At 34.1% G+C, this 17,042-nt stretch overlaps 2 protein-coding genes across 2 annotated transcripts in view; one reads left to right on the forward strand and one right to left on the reverse strand.

Moving 5' to 3' along the window:
* The first annotated feature begins 10,606 nt into the window (after positions 1 to 10,606).
* Positions 10,607 to 14,183, forward strand: LOC116029309 (O-fucosyltransferase 20). Its single transcript, XM_031271251.1, has 6 exons — positions 10,607 to 11,405; positions 11,926 to 12,094; positions 12,247 to 12,336; positions 12,662 to 12,945; positions 13,049 to 13,307; positions 13,422 to 14,183. The coding sequence occupies exons 1-6, from the start codon at positions 10,831 to 10,833 to the stop codon at positions 13,662 to 13,664; spliced, it is 1,620 nt and encodes a 539-aa protein (XP_031127111.1). The 5' UTR covers positions 10,607 to 10,830; the 3' UTR covers positions 13,665 to 14,183.
* LOC116029310 (beta-glucosidase 12-like) overlaps positions 14,116 to 17,042 on the reverse strand; it is a 12,888-nt gene continuing 9,961 nt past the window's right edge. The window contains 1 exon segment of the mRNA XM_031271252.1: positions 14,116 to 14,383. Coding sequence (XP_031127112.1) covers positions 14,215 to 14,383 — 169 coding nt within the window. The 3' untranslated portion in view covers positions 14,116 to 14,214.

A 17,042-nucleotide genomic window follows, 5' to 3' on the forward strand; every position in this document is an offset into this window, starting at 1 on the left:
ACTAACTTTAATGAAGGTGGTGCAAATAGCAAATTCTATTTACTCCACTTATAAAGTTATCAAACCTATTAAATTGTGATGTAAATAGAATTTAAGGTGGTACAAATAGAATTACCCTTAGGTAATCTCAACTATTAATCATTATTGTGTGTTCACACAACTATGTGGACTATAAATAAAAATTATATTATTTGTGTACATAAAATACATTTTTGAAAGTGTATTATTCAAGTACTGAAAGTACATTATTTTGTATACTATCAAATAATGTACTTTTAGTATATTAAAATTTTAACTTGTAATTAAAAAAATACATTATTTTATATAATGTACATATATTCAATACACAAATAATATATTTTTAATATATTAAAAATGTATTTTTTATGATGCACGTAATAATTTGCCTTCAACAACGTTCTTAGTTTTGAAAAGTTTGTTATATATCAAATGGAAAAAATTAAGAAATAACAAAACAAAACTATAAATAAGAAGACTCTATCACACCAGGTGGGAGAGCCACTGTAGGCATAGTCCACTAGCCAATTATATACACACCAGAATTCCAATACTGTTGCTTGCACATGCTAGTGTTTAGGTGACTAATTTGACAAATGATTATTTTATATATATTTTTAAAAGGAAAATTTTGACAACATAACCGATAAAAGTTGTATTTGAAATTTTTTTTTTTTAGAAAAAAATTGCATTTTTCGTCCATAAGTTATAATACAATTGTAGAATTCATCTCTAAGTGTTAGTCATACTTACTTTCACCTCTAAGTTGCAGTTTCTCATCCTCAATAGTTGTGGTTTCGGAGGAGATTTTGCAGGTATGACTAGGAAAGAGAAGATGGGAAGAAAAAAAATAAAACAAAGTCTGAACAAAAATATAGACGATTTTTGGATGCATGCAAGGGTGCGCAAGTTGCCCAACATGCGCGAACAAGGAGCGTCTTCTTCTCCACGTTGACCCATATTTTCAGACCAAAAATCCCTCCTTGCAAACACCTCATTTTATTTTATATTGTCACCCTCGCTCCTCCACATTTTCCTTGCTTTCTCAAAAATCACTCCAAAAATTACTACTGAGAATAGTCTAAGGTCATCCCCATTTGTGAGTTTTGGGAGAACTTTGAAATAGTAAAATGTTAAGGATGAATCTTTTACAAATGTATGTGAAGGAGTGAATTTTGGGGGTTCTTTCTCATGCAAATTTGGAAGTTTTGTCTGGTAAGACTAGGGGCGCAACAGACCTTTATTTTGTTTTCTTCTACTCCCATTTTCTCTTTTTTAATCATACTTACAAAAACTCTTCAAAAATCAGACCAAAATCTCCGCTCTAAATTTTTCCTTTTTTTTCAATTTTTTTGTTTTGTTTTATTTTTTACTTTTATTTTTTTTCTCCACTCTCATTTTCTCTTTCTTAATCACACTTACACAAACTCTTTAAAAATCAGACCAAAATCTCGAGGAAGGCCTAAAAGGTGAGTTGTTGTGTAAATTGTAATGATGGGAGTGGTTAATATCCCAGTAATTGGCCCTACCAAAGACATCCATATACGACAAATAAAACATTGGCCTTCAGCAATAGCGGCGGCGAGGAATTGAGATGTCACTATCAGCCATGTTGGCAGGAGTGCCAGCGTGTACACCAAACTAGCCAGCTGTAAAGGGAAAATTAAAATAAAATAAAGGGGAAGGAATATGTGGGAGCCAAGATGATTGCTTGGGCAACGTAAATAGCAGTGTAAAGTAGATGACAGGCTGTCGTAGAATGGAATGGACCAGCTGGCGATATACTACATTGCGCGCAACACGACATTCCTAGGTTTGGGACCTCTCTATGTTTCCCTGTTTCAGCTAAACGCACAAAGCTTTTCCTTACTTTCTGCTCTTCCATCTCTTCTTGCTTATATTCTTTTTTTTTTTTTTTTTTTTTGGAAAATTCTTACTTATATTGTTATTTAAAAATGAGTTGTATTATATGGACTCTCAAATCTTACTCTTTAAATTTTGTATTTTTAGTCAGCATATTCTGTATCTATATATAAGGGTATGAATGTAGTGTATTATTTCAACCTCTAAATATAACAAGACGATAAACTTTTTTTAATAAATAATTATAAAATTTGGGTATCATCTATACTTTTTGAAGGATATGAGTTAATTATTTTTATTTATTTAACTCTTTAAATTATATTCTAAAACAACTTTTATTAATTATTTTCAATTATTATTATTATTATTATTATTATTAAAAATAGCAAACCCATCACCCGTTTATTATTATATTATATTATATTATATTATTATTATTATTATAAAATAACACACTCACCGCCTATTTAAAAGTAAATCCCATTGATTTCAAATGATAAAATAGTCAATATATCCATTGATCCCAACTAGCTGATCAAAAACGCTATATTCATAAGCTTTTTAATTTTCAGCTTATTGGCCCAATCAGCCAAAGCCAATCCGCCATTTACCAAACACCTCAAAATAGCTTATTGGTAGGTCAAACAACTAAACTTTGTCAAATAAGCTAAAATTTGATTGATCAGCCAGTAACCAAACACCCCAAAATTTGAAGGTTATTTTTGGATCATAATCTACAATACAAGGTAGACCTTGGTCCATGATGTAAGATAAATTACTTTTTTCATATGAATTTCAGTACAAGTACCTACATCAAGATTTTTGTGTGTGGGAGTAGAAGTTGAAATAAAAAAAAGTGGGAGAACGTATAATATTTTCGTTTTATGAAGTTTGTTTACATGGAACGGTGGAAGGGTGCTTTTACCCTTCTTCAACTTGATGTACATTCTTGATTATTGAATGTAATTTCTTCATTAATATATCCCTTACACCAATCTCGTGATACGGCCATAGAGGTAGACATTAGCATGATTTTAGGGATATATACTATTGGCTAATAATTAGACACCTATATATATGCATATATTTATATTAATTCTATATTATATATTTATATATGTCTTTATGTATTGATAAAGGACATGAAATAATATCACATAATTGTTGACTATTCATGATGTAACGCAGATGGATGGAGATGGTTAATTGAATTAGGGCAATTGTTAAATCAAGGTGCACCATTTGTTTGGGATTAAGATGTTAAATCAAATAGCGCAGCTATGGAATCAAATGACGTGAGGTTGGTGGAATTCAACAAAATGATCAATAGTTTTTTTTTTTTTTTGAAAGAAAATGATGAATAGTTATGTAGGTTAACGTGAAGTAAATGTTTAAGGCCTTCCTCAATAGTGGTGAGTTTTTGAAGAGATTTTGCATGTGTGATTATAAAAGAGAAAAATGAAAGTGGAAGAAAAACAGAAAAGGAAAAAAAAAACAAAAAACAAAATTGAAATATATATATATATATATATATATATATATATATATATATTTGCGCGTCCAGACGTGCAGTGCGAGAACTGCGCCTCACACACATGAGGCGCAAGTTTCTTCCTACAGTGGGCCCCACTCCCACTGCCAAAATCACTCATTTTGCGGGAGAAAAATTTCCCCAAAATCCTCCTTCACATTTGTTAGAAACCCCCTCCCTAGTTTTTACTACTTCAAAATCTTCCCAAAAACAACTAAAGGGGATGGACTAATTGTTAAAAAGAAGTGGGTGAGAATCAAATTTCAAAGATTACATTCTATGGTTTTTAACAAGGCAAAGATAATAATTTAATTATTTTTGTTGATCGATCAATTGACTTTTGCCCAAGGACAGTGCATTACTTTGAGGTGAGAATCAAATTTTAACATAATATAAATAAAATGTCACTACGCAAAAACAACAAAATATATACAAATTTAGCTACGAATTAAATAGTCACATGTTAAATACCTATAGAAATCTGTTAGTAAATGAAATATATACGAATTTCATTGATTTACGTACAAATTTTTCTGTAAGTAAATTTAATTTTTCTTATAATGTGGATATAATTAATGTGAAGTGGATTTGAATTATTCTATAGATGTGGTCATGTAGTTAAGTTTAGACTTAATTTAAAAAATACTCCCTTTATCCTATTTTATGTATCGGGTTTAGTTAACGAGACTTGACTGAAATTATTTAAAATTTAATTTTTTTTATAATATTAAGTTTAAAATTAGTATGTAATATCTATATATTTAGAAACTACATTAAAAGTACTATTAAACACAAAAAAAAAATTATAAGAAAAAACTAATATAAATAAGTAAAGAAGAAAGAGTTGGTTTGATCAATAAATAGCAAATATGACGGATAAAATGGGATAGAGGAGTATTAAACACTGTTGCAAAATTCCCCGCCTAGGTGCTAGGCGCTCCTAGACCGAGGCGAATTGCTCCCTAGGCGTTCGCCTAGGTTGCCGCCGCCTAAGAGGCCGCCTAGCGCCTAACTCGGCCGACTGGGCCAAGTTGGTAACCGACTAGGCCGAATTTGGCCGAGTTAACTCGCCCAACTCGGCAGAGTTAGTCGAGTTAACTCGAGCGAGTCGGCCTTGTTAATTTTATTATTATATTTATATATATTTAAATTTATTTATTTATATAAGTAAGAGAAGTAAGAGATATATATATATATAATATAAAATATAATATATGACATACACCCACACACATGAATTAATTTTTTATTTTTATAGGTCGGCGCCTAGGTACCGCCTAGGCGCCGCCTAAACCGCTTAGGCGCTAGGCGTTAGTCTACCGCCCGACTAGCGCCTAGCGCCTACTGCAACTATGGTATTAAATATAAAATCAATATATTTCATCGATATTGTTAAGTTAAAAATTGAAGGGGGGGGGGCGGGGGGGGGGTATAAATTATGGTGTGTTGGGAAAGTGGTATAGACTAATTACAAGTTGGAAGGTTGTTTAGAAGCATTATGGTTGGAGTGGTTCATCGTTGAGATGAATTATAGATAAAGTTTTAATTAAAGAGGTATATTGGTGAGAGTAATGGTGACCACTTCAATCTCACTGCTCTTCCAATTAAATATACCATTCAGTCATGCTAAATTGGTAAAAAAATTAATTAAAGTACAAGTTATTTAATTTGGATTTCACACGTGTTTACTTGCTAAAATGCTAATAATTTCTATCAAAATTTTAGTATTATTTTTTAAAAAAACTTAACTGCTTGTGTACTGTATTATAAACTAAGGGGGTGTTTGGTAAATAGTTGTTAATTGATTGGGTTAGTGAGTTTGACTTGTTGATAATATTATAGAAAAGTGTTTGGTAAATAAACTTTTAGTTTATAGCTGATTACATGTAAAATGACTTTTTCAAAAAACTGATCAAAAAGCTGCTTTGATATGAATTTTAGTATTTTGGAACAACAAACTGTACTGTTACAAAAAGCTAATTAATCAAACACTCATATTGATTGGTTAGCCAAGTAAAACAATTAATAGTGGTTAAATAAGTCAAAATTGACCGATAGTTATCAAATTAAACAGGGCATAAATATTAAATGAAGTATTTTCATTCCAATATATTCCTAAATAATTTTGATATTGAGTTTTTTAAAGAATAGTTCTTGGAATTCTGAACATACAAAATTTTAAAAAGTTTAAATAGGTCCTAATGTTGGAATGCGTAAAATGTCTTGAAACAAGTAAAATATGATATTTAAAATTAAAATATAAATATAAATGTAAATATGTAAAATTTAATGTAATTTGTTTTTATTTTGTATGGAATAAAGCTCAAATAATCTATTTAATTATTTACAAAAAAGAAGTGTAATTGATACATTCAAATTTTAAAATTGCAATTGATTATTTGAAGAAATCAAATTCATGCGTTAAACTAAATTGAACAATACTCTGGGTAAAAATGTAACGTGATATTTCACATTTAAAAACTAATTTATTTTTTTTTTTTTTAAAAAATTGACCGGCCTAACAATTTTTTTTTTCAAAAAGAAAAACAAATCAAATATTAAAAGAAAATTCAACCTACTTTGCTCCCAAAAGGTTAAATCCCCAAGATCAAGGGTCTCCCATGCCCCAGCCCGACAAAGCATCGGAAGATGTAAATTATGGTAACTCAACTGAACATAGAGTTGCTAGACCTTTGCTCACTGTGCACAAGGAGTCTCCTTCACTTTGAGAGGTTGCCCCCACACTGTCGCTGGTGAGATTCAATCTCTGGTCTTTGTTCCCAAACTTCACCCTTGTAACCTGTTGAGCTGCCCGGGCAAAATTTCACCTACTTATCTCTTGTTAGGGACGATGAAAAATTGTACAATTTAAATGATTTTATTTAAGAAAATGTCACTTATGTTAAGTTGACTGATAATTATCCGATATGACACAACTAGTCATTTTGTTGGGCCTCGATCGGGCTGGTTGAGTTCAGTCCTTACTCGATTTGAGATGTGATATATTGTGACTTATCATGGATGGATGTGGTTAAATGGTTAATGTCCGCTTATTTATCACCAATTGGTTTTAAATAGAATATGTCGTCCAGATAGCCAAAAAAAACTATATGATTAAGCGTGCTTGACTTACGGCAGTCACGTAAGCATAGTGCATCGCTGAGATCAATCAATTGGTATCAGAGCCGAGGTAACGGTGGTTAAGTGTGCTTGACTTACAATAGTCACACGATATGGGTGAACCATATAGCCAAAGAATTGTGTGGTTAAGCGTGCTTGACTTACAACAGTCACAGATGAAAGGCAATTTAAGTAGCTTTCCTAAAGTTAAATTTGTTAATTTCTTCCTCGTTTTCTTTCTAAGGCCTATCAATCTTGTATAAATACTCCATTGGGGTCACATTGTAAATGGTTTTGATTTTAGTGCAAGTGCAATTACTTTGTCCAATTGTCCTTATATTCTTACCTTATTATTTCTCTAAGTTTTACGGTAGTGTTGGCTAGCCAAACGGTTGTCTCGCAGCCATAAAACCAACAATTACTTATAATTGAATTATTTTAAGGATTAGATATTTTAGTTAGATATAATTATCACAAATATAAAAGTTTTAAATTTTTTTCACCAAATTTGAAAAGTTTGAATATAATTATCACAAGGCATAAATGCATAATTTTTTTTTACTAGTAAACCTAATTATAATTTATCCAATTAACATTTTAGAAAGCTATTAAAACCTATATGTTGCACAAAGCTTTCGAGGATTAGCATTGATTTGAAAAAAATGCTTCTTCCAATAAATTTATGAAACATTCATAAAAGGCAAAAACTTGTGTGAGACCGTCTCACCATGTGACGGGTCGGGTCGGGTTGGGTCAAGATGCAAATGTAACACTTATATGCACTGACAGCTGTAGGTTTTGCGTAGGGTTGAGGTGTCAAAAGATATTTGTGTTAAAACGGAAAGTCAGTGACTCCCCAAGTGTCGGTCTCGAATGAGGGACATGGAGGTGTGTCAAGTGTTCGGGAGTTTACTTGATTGAGTCATGCATGGGATTCGAGTGTGGTGAATGGTGGTTTGTGAGTGAAAGGAGTTCATAAGTTTTGGTTGAGTGCATGGAGGTAATAAAATAAAAGAGTTTGTGAGTATGTAAAAAGGGGGTAGGGATTGGATAGTGTTCATGTATGTTGCATTGTGGTGTGACTAAGGTAGTGGATAGATAATGCAAGGATGTTGGCTATTCAAGAGTGTGTTTGTCTTAGTCCTTTTCCACCTTTGTGTACTAAGGCTTCTTTGGCTAAAGAGTGCCTTCAAGCATCCAAAGCTCTAAGAGGAATTTTATCAAACACTTAAGCTATACACTATCCTACTATTCTTAAGAAGTCCATAGGAACTATGATTGTGTCAAGCTTCAAATCCTAAACTCTAATCAAAGACATGAAAGAGTCAAGAGCTCAATCTCTCATCTAGATTGGTCAAATCCAAACAAGATCTCATCAAAACAACAATCAATAGACAAGAATAGATAATCCAACAACATAAGCATTTAGATCCAAAATATAGAGATAAGATCCACACACTAGCAACATTCAATCACACAATCCAAATCCCTAGATCAAACTAGCCACTCATGATATGAAATTCAACCCAAAAGCTAATTCAATCCAAGAATAAGATAACAAAATATAATAGAAATGAAATAGAGATCACCTAGAGTGAAGTAATCCTTCAATCCAAGCTTTGTAGTCTTCTACAATGGAGTTTGATCTAATCTAAGAAATGAAAAACTAAGAAAAATGGAGAAAGTTCTCCAAAAGAAAAACTAAGGAAGGGAAAACTAAATTTCTGGGAACCTCCTCTGAAAATCTATCAAAGGGGTTTAAATAGTCTCCGAAAAAGCAACCCTAGTCGAAATTTGCGCAGTGCAGTCTCCACGAGTGCTCGCACGCGTGTGAGTGTGCGTGGGAGGCTACTGGATTATTTCCACGCACGTTCACACGCGTGTGGCCATCCTGCTGAGTCCTCCGGGACTCCGTTCTTGCCTGGTTCGCTCTTTAAGCTCAACTTTTGCTCATATTCGCTCCGGTGCTTCTATTTTACCTCTTTTAGGCTAAAAGTAGCTTCTGTGTGATGGTTAGTGATTTTCAAGCATTTATGAGCACAATTCATCATGTAAGGATGCTATAGACGTGACAAAACACCCTAATATGAGCTTGATTTAAGGGTATCTCGGAGGCTTATTATGCACAAATGTCATACTTATATGCTCAAATGTAATACTAATCATGAATAAAATTTTTGTTACTTATTAGGGTAAATGTAATACTTTTAAGGGAAAATACAATACTTTTACATTTCGATTTAAAAGTATTACATTTTTCCTCAGAAGTATTATATTTGCCCTTATAAGTGAGAAGCACTTGTCAACATTACTTATTATGAAAAATATATTACTTTTTCTCTTATAAGTAACAAAAATTGTATTTTTGATTAGTGTTATATTTGAGCATATAAGTGTGAGATTTGCACATATAAGTATGACATTTGCATGGTGCTTTGACTCGACCCGACCCGTCTCACGAATAAGGATCCGTGAGATGGTCTCACACAAGTGTGACCCTTCATAAAATGTTTCAAAAGTATTTTTCTAATGGGTCACACTTGTGTGAGACCGTCTCACGGATTCTTATTCGTGAGACGGGTCGGGTCGGGTCAAGGCACCATGCAAATGTCACACTTATATGTGCAAATGTCATACTTATATGCTCAAATATAACACTAATCAAGAATACAATTTTTGTTACTTATTAGAGAAAAAGTAATACATTTTTCATAATAAGTAATGTTGAGTTGTTGACAAGTGCCCCTCACTTATAAGGGCAAATATAATACTTTTGTGGAAAAATGTAATACTTTTAAATCGAAATGTAAAAGTATTGTATTTTCACTTAAAAGTATTACATTTACTCTTATAAGTAACAAAATTTTTTATTCCTGATTAGTATTACATTTGAACATATAAATATGACATTTGTGCATATAAGTGTTACATTTACATATTGACCCGACCCGTCTCACGGTGAGACGGTCTCACACAAGTTTTTGCCTTTTCTAATTTATTAAAAAAACTTAACTATTATTTTTCTAAAAAACCTAATAAACATTTAATATTTGTCCATATTTAAAGAAAAATATTTATAAATAAACACATATAAAAGATTTTTATATTTATACTTTTATCACACATTTTTAGGATTATTAGCAAATCAAACATTAACGAATAGAGTTTGTTCGTGTTCGTTTGTTAAGATTTTTGGAGTGTTCGTGTTCGTTTGTTAAGCTTTCATTAGTGTTCGTTAATGTTCGCAAACACGTTTCTGAATGTGTTTGTTAACGTTAATGAACGCGCTCATCAACGCTTAATAACTAAACACATGCATATGTTCATGAATAAAAAATAATCTATGTTCATAAAGAATAACCAAACAAACAACACAACAACTACACAAAACTTGTTCATGAACATGTTTATAATAAACATTATTAAATTAAATGAACACTAAATATATTTGTTCACGAGCTCTTAACAAACGAGTCTACAATTGTTCAGACTTTGTTCATTTATGAATTGAATTCTAAAATTTGTTCATTTATGTTCGTTTACCTTAATAAACGAACGTTTACCAAATAGAATCACAAATAATTACGAAATGCTCTGTTTGCTAACAGCCTTACGCATTTCATATCATACTTCTTATTTCTCGTTTATCATTTCCGGTTTTCATACCACCTAAATTAAAACAATTTATGTTTTCAAAAAAAATTAAAACAATTTATAATTCCAACACTTCCCACCAACATATGTACTGTTTGTCTGCGGTTGTAATTCCCATTTCTCAATTTCTCATCGTTTCTTTTGAGGTTTGACAAAGTCATCATCTCATTTGGTGTGTTTCTCAAGAATCTGCCATTTGAAAAAACCGAAGGGCAAAACCGTCATACCAGCACACAAATTAGGTAAGTTTCCAATTTAAATTCTCCAAGTTCGCAGTCTTCGCACTTACGTATCCAACATGAAACTAAAAATAAATGTTTTGAAATCAAATAAATAAGGGCGAGAATTATAAATAAATAAATAAATAAATAAATAAATAAATAAATAAATAAAATATATATAAATAGACAGCCCACTACTTTGAACGCAGGTGGAGAAGAAGAAGAACATTCATTGCCACTTCACACACACAATCTCTGACTCCCAACACCCAACGCGGATTCATCATCGTATTTCGCGTATCTCTCCACCATTTTTCTCCCATTTCAAGCAATCCCACAAGCCTCAAAAGCAAGAAAAATCTCGATTTACAGCAGAAAGGTCCAGTCTTTAAAATCAAGAATCCCTGGTTTTGTTCATTAAAGATGGCCGTGTCAAAGAAGAAGCAACAATCCTACATTTCAGTGGCGTCGGATATGGTCAACGCTCCACTCCAAGCTCTGGTGCTTCTCTCCCCCAAGAAGAGGCAGAGCCCCTCCTCATTTACTGCAAAGCTGAGGTTTTTGCTGAGAAATCCCAGGTTTTGGGTTTTGTTTCTGTTTCTATTTGGTCTCTTTGGAACCTTGAAGCTGTGGTTAAATTTCGACACCTTGTTGCCTTTTTCCCCATACCCGTGTTTGGGTCTCCAAGAAAAGGCTGATTTTTCCAGTGGTTCTATGCTGGGGAGTGGTGGGGGTGGGGAAGAGGTGAAGGAGAAGAGTGAGTTTTGGGAGCAGCCAGATGGGCTGGGGTATAGGCCGTGTTTGGGTTTCAGTGAGCAGTATAGGAAAGATAGTGGGAATATTGTGAAAGAGAGGACTAAGTATCTGATGGTGGTGGTTTCTGGGGGAATGAATCAACAGAGGAATCAGATTGTGGATGCTGTGGTGATTGCAAGGATTCTTGGTGCTACTCTGGTTGTTCCCATCTTGCAAGTCAATGTCATTTGGGGTGATGAAAGGTTTGCCATTTCCCTTCACTTTAATTTCCACCTCTAAAGCTTCAGTCTTTATTCTGATTCAATCTGAAGAGAACTTAACTTTGTGTTCTTGGTAATTGCTAATTCTTCTTTAGGTAGCTCTTTCTTGGCATTATGAGTGTTAAAAATAAATCATTTATCACTACGCCAAAAGCTATAGCTATAGCTAATACAATCCCCTAGCCACCCTAGACTTGGCCTTTACTAGCCTCTGTTCTAGTAGTAAAGACGCAACTTTATTTCCTTATATAGACTGCCATGTATCTTTGAGACGTTTGGCTGCTAGACTTGGCCTTTTAAGCCTTTTATCAACCTGTGCCCAATAATCCCTAGTCACAGGTGCCAGACTTGGCCTTTACCGGCCTCTTCTAACATGGGCAAACTTGATTATTGGGAAGAATGTAATTGGCTTATATTGAGTTTTGTAGATGAGTTGTGTGAAGATTTTGATTTTAGTTTCTTGAGAGAGGAGATTAAGGTTTGGTTGTGTTTGAATTTGCAGTGAATTTTCGGATATTTTTGACTTGGATCACTTCAAGAAAGTTCTGGAGGATGATGTAAGAGTCATTTCTTCGCTTCCATCAACACATGTAATGACCAGACCAGTGGAAGAGAAACGGACTCCACTCCATGCTTCCCCTGAATGGATTCGCTCGCATTATTCCAAACGGGTAAGAACTTATATTGTTAAGTTACCTAGCTTGTTCATATGACTGTGTGTTCCTTAAAACTATGGTCTTTTTGTGTTTAGTGAATAGCTATATTTCAGTGTGTCCAAATGGCATGAATATCGTTTTATTTATACAAATTTGTTTGTTTGCAGCTTAGGAGGGAGGGTGTGCTTCTACTGCGCGGTCTGGATTCGAGGCTCTCCAAGGACCTTCCTTCTGATCTTCAAAAGCTTCGATGCAAGGTAATTCTATTTGTGGTACTTGCCTTTTTAGTTTTTATATTTTAGTTATCTTGCTTTTAGCAGTTGAATAGCTAAATACGGAGTACTTTTTATTTCAACACGGCATCTGAATAGAGGAGAATCCTGCAATTCTGCAAAGTGTTAGGATTTCTTGGGTGAACAGTGAGGAACTATTAAGTTCATGAGGATCATTTTGTACCTTTATGCCGTTTAACTAAGTTAGAACTGTTCGTCTTGTGAATTAGTTTGGTTTATTTGATCAGTATTATTCTGCCTGTGACTAAAATTGTTCGTCATCTCATTGGAAATTGGGGAAAACTTGTAGGTGGCTTTCCATGCCTTGAGATTTGCTCCGTCTATCTTAGAATTGGGTAACAAGCTTACGGAGAGGATGAGGAGCAAGGGGCCGTATCTTGCACTCCATCTGCGGATGGAGAAGGATGTGTGGGTAAGGACGGGATGCCTTCCTGGTTTAAGTCGGGAGTATGATGAGATGATAAACAAAGAGAGGAAGCTGAGACCTGAGCTGTTAACATCGCGATCAAACATGACCTACCATGAAAGAAAGCTAGCTGGTTTCTGCCCCTTAAATGCATTGGAGGTCACTCGGTATGCTCTCTCTTTAAACATATTATTTCTACTTCATTGATTCCTCGATTCATCACTTTCAGGATGTGTTACGGAGGAGTGACGTTTTGTATGTTGTGTTTAGGTTGCTTAAAGCTTTGGGAGCTCCGAAGAGTGCTAGGATCTATTGGGCAGGAGGGATTCCATTGGGCGGGAAAGAAGCTCTGCAGCCCTTGATTGAAGAATTCCCTCATTTCTACAACAAGGAAGACCTCGCGTTGCCAGGGGAGCTCGAGGCGTTTGCAAAGAAAGCGTCCATTATGGCTGCTATCGACTATATTGTTTCTGAGAACAGCGATGTCTTCATGCCATCACACGGTGGGAACATGGGCCACGCTCTTCAGGTATTGTTTTTCATATCTGATATCGGGTACCATCAATTAAACTAAGTCACTATCATATCGTTCGGGCTTCGTTACTTTGCTCCAGTTGAAGAAATGCCATTACTTTTGTAACAGGGACACAGGGCATATGCAGGCCACAAAAAGACTATAACTCCAAACAAAAGACAGATGCTCCCGCACTTCATGAACGCATCGCTCTCTGAATCAGACTTCAACAGGATTATATCTTACTTGCATCGAGATTCCTTGGGTCAGCCAGAGCTCAGGAAACCGGGAAGGGACATCACCAAGTATCCTGTTCCCGACTGTATGTGCAACAGCAGCAGCAGCAGCAACACAGGTCATTCTTCTGTCTAGAAATCTCATTCGACATCTAAATCCCGCTACCCCCTAGCAATCTCAAGATTTCAAGCACACATAAACCTGATTGGTGACCACGAGAATTAAGCACTATAAATATCAGCAGATGGTTTTGGAATGAGCATGGGGATAGACACGAGTATTTGGCAGAGGTTATCTTTTTTTGGGTGTTGCCCAGGGTTTCCACTATCGGACAGACGGACACAGTGACTAATCCCCTCGCTAGATTGTAGGCACCTCTATTGGGTGAGACAGCTGGCCTAGAGATTTGGCAGAGGTTATCTGTAGGAAACACAGGCCTAATATGGTTTCATTTTTTGGTTATTTTCTTCTTTGTATATGTAGCCCTTAGAAGGAGTAGAGAAGGCAATATATGATCATTGTATAGGAAATTAAATGCATACTTTATTATTCAATTTATTCTTTATACTTGTATGTAATCAATTAGAAATAACAGACTTGTATATGTAAATAATAGTATGAATTTTGAAGGTCCTCTTACATGCATTGTCTCAATCTGCAATCATTGAATTCATTAGTGCATTCATTATTTGAGAAGGAATTTCTTGAACCAAAGAGCAGAATGCTTGGGATATCTCTTGAGATTGTCCTTATAGTTTATGTAGTTGATCCCAAACCTTTGGGTGTATCCTGATGTCCATTCAAAATTATCCAAAAATGACCATGCAAAGAACCCCTTCACATTTGCTCCATCCCTGTCATATCAGAGGGAAAAAAAATTTATATGGTCAAAAGTTCATTTTAGTTCATATGCTAACTATAATTCAATACATTTTGGCTTTTGATGACCTCTGACCTAGTTGAAGGGGTGGTCACTTTTAACACTTCCAGGATAGGGGTTATATATAGTTACATTCAAATCAGAACCATGCTTTTGGGAGTAATTGCAGTGCATTACGTTTGTGCACTCATGCAATAGTTTGTATATGTTCTCACCTAAGGGTAGTTCTCATGGCATAAATAATCAAATGATACAACATCTTTTCGTGAGACTGTGTGACACAACATGAATGCACACAATATACTACAGGAATGCGCATAGACTAGAGTGTGCGCAATTTGCCCAACAAGAGTGCATACAATCTGGTATATATGTGCGCATTCTTGTAGTAGACTGTGCGCATTCATGTTATGTTTCACAGTAGGAAGATGTTGTTTCATTGGAACATTAGTATATATATATATATATATATATATATATATATATATATGAATTCATTATGACCAAATGGCTCAGTGATGCCTACATGTAATGTAGCTATGAACTTACTTAAGAGCTGCCTTTACGGCCAAGAGATGGCTGCGGTAGAAATGGACCCTGAGAGAGTCATTAACGCCTTGTTGAACTTTAGTGATATTGGCATCACTCATACCTAAAGATATTCCCCCCAAAAAAAATTTATTGATTGAAACAAAATAATAAATATAGATTTAAATTATTGAAATAAATCTAAAATGGAGCATTAATTTACCATTTTAAGAGGACAACATTACTCTTACCGTTCTCTGTAATGTAAATCACCGGATTGTTGTATTTTTTCTTAACGTCGTAAAGAATAAACTTTGTAAGACCTTTAGGAACAATATTGAATGCACTTAATCCTGTCTGCACAATATAATATGTCATACAAATGTTAAAATAGTTGTTTATACCAAAATTTGTACAATCTAATTAATATAATGCAGTCTTCATCTAAGTAATACATGATAAATTTAACTGTTTTATGAGTAAATGATGAAATATAATATAACAACACATTATTAAATCATATCGTTTAGTTGATGTGTGTGTATATATAAAATTGCCATACTATTCTCAAGTACGTACCCGTGCACCAATGCGTTTTCCATTCCTCTCAACTGCAAAAGGAGAAATTAAAATAAAATTACAACATAAAAGAATTATTTCTTATTAGGACATGACTAATGGTTTTTCTTTTTTAAATAATTTAGAAAAAGAGATAGTAAGGTGATAGAAGAGAGAGGAGGGAGTGATTTTTGTGCAAGAATCCGATTTTTCAGAGAAAAGAAAAGATGAAGAAATTCATGTAATTAAGAATCATGCAAGGGTGCCCAATGAACGCGTGCCCGTTGAGTAATTGAAGTGATCTTCAGTCTGGCAATCACTCCACTTCTTTTTCCTTTTATATTTATTACCAAAATGATCCCTCGACTATTGCGAAATTACCAATTTGGTCATCGACAATTTTTCGTGCTCAATTTAGTCCCTCGACTTTGAAATTTTTAACCAATTTAGTCCTCCGTTTATTGTACCGTTAAACATCCGTTAAATCGGGACCAAATTGGTAATTTTGCTATAGTCAAGGGACCAAATTGGTAATTTTTCAATAGTCAAGGGACAATTTCAATGAAAAATTAGTTACCAATTTGGTCCCTTGACTATTGAAAAATTATCAATTTAGTCACTTAACTATAGCAAAATTAGAAATTTGATCCCGATTTAACGGATGTTTAACGGTAACATAAACGGAGGACCAAATTGGTTAAAAATTTCAAAGTCGAGGGACTAAATTGGGCACGAAAAATTGTCGAGGACTAAATTGGTAATTTTGCAATAGTCGAGGGACCATTTCGGTAATAGACTCTATATTATATTTTGATTTAAAAAAAAAGCTGTCACAATCGATCATGCTTTTACTCGAAATAACTAAAAAAAAAAAGGTTGAATAAATTGAAGATGTTGTGCTTACAAGTTAGATTGACACTCGAGTCCGTGGAATAACGAAGGTTAACCCTAGTAGGGGAAGGAATGTTGGCTGCATAATTGGAAGTATAGTAATTTAATCCCAAGAAATCGAAGGACCCTTTCACCATCTTTGCTTCCTCTGATGTGAATTTTGGCAGCCGATTACCCACAATTCTGCGCATGCTTTTTGGATACTTACCTCGTGCTAATGGATGCATGAACCTGTTCATCACCCTCAATTTGGTTAAATTCATAGTAAAAAATTATTAAAAATTTTTAAAAAAATTGTCAAATTTTATGATTATGAAAGCCTTTCATGAAATTAAGGCAATGGCGAATTAAATATTTATTTATTTATGATTTGGTTAGAGCATCTCAAATAGGAGATTTTGGAAGGTTCTTACAAGTGGCCGGGTTTGCACATATGGATGAGAAAGGGAGGAAAGTGAGTAATTTAGGTTTGTACAGGAAGACCTTGATTTTTGTCAGATGTGTGAAACACATCAAAAATTAAAAACTGCTCCCTAGTGCGCGTTATGCGCACCAAGAGCGCTCAGCCAGGCGCAAGGACTCCATGCGCCCACTTATTACATTCTTGAATGTTTTTTTTTTTTTTTTTTTTTTTTTTTTTTTTTTTTTTTCTTTTG

The sequence above is a fragment of the Ipomoea triloba genome, chromosome 9 (assembly GCF_003576645.1).
Source record: "Ipomoea triloba cultivar NCNSP0323 chromosome 9, ASM357664v1".
Lineage (NCBI taxonomy): Eukaryota > Viridiplantae > Streptophyta > Magnoliopsida > Solanales > Convolvulaceae > Ipomoea > Ipomoea triloba.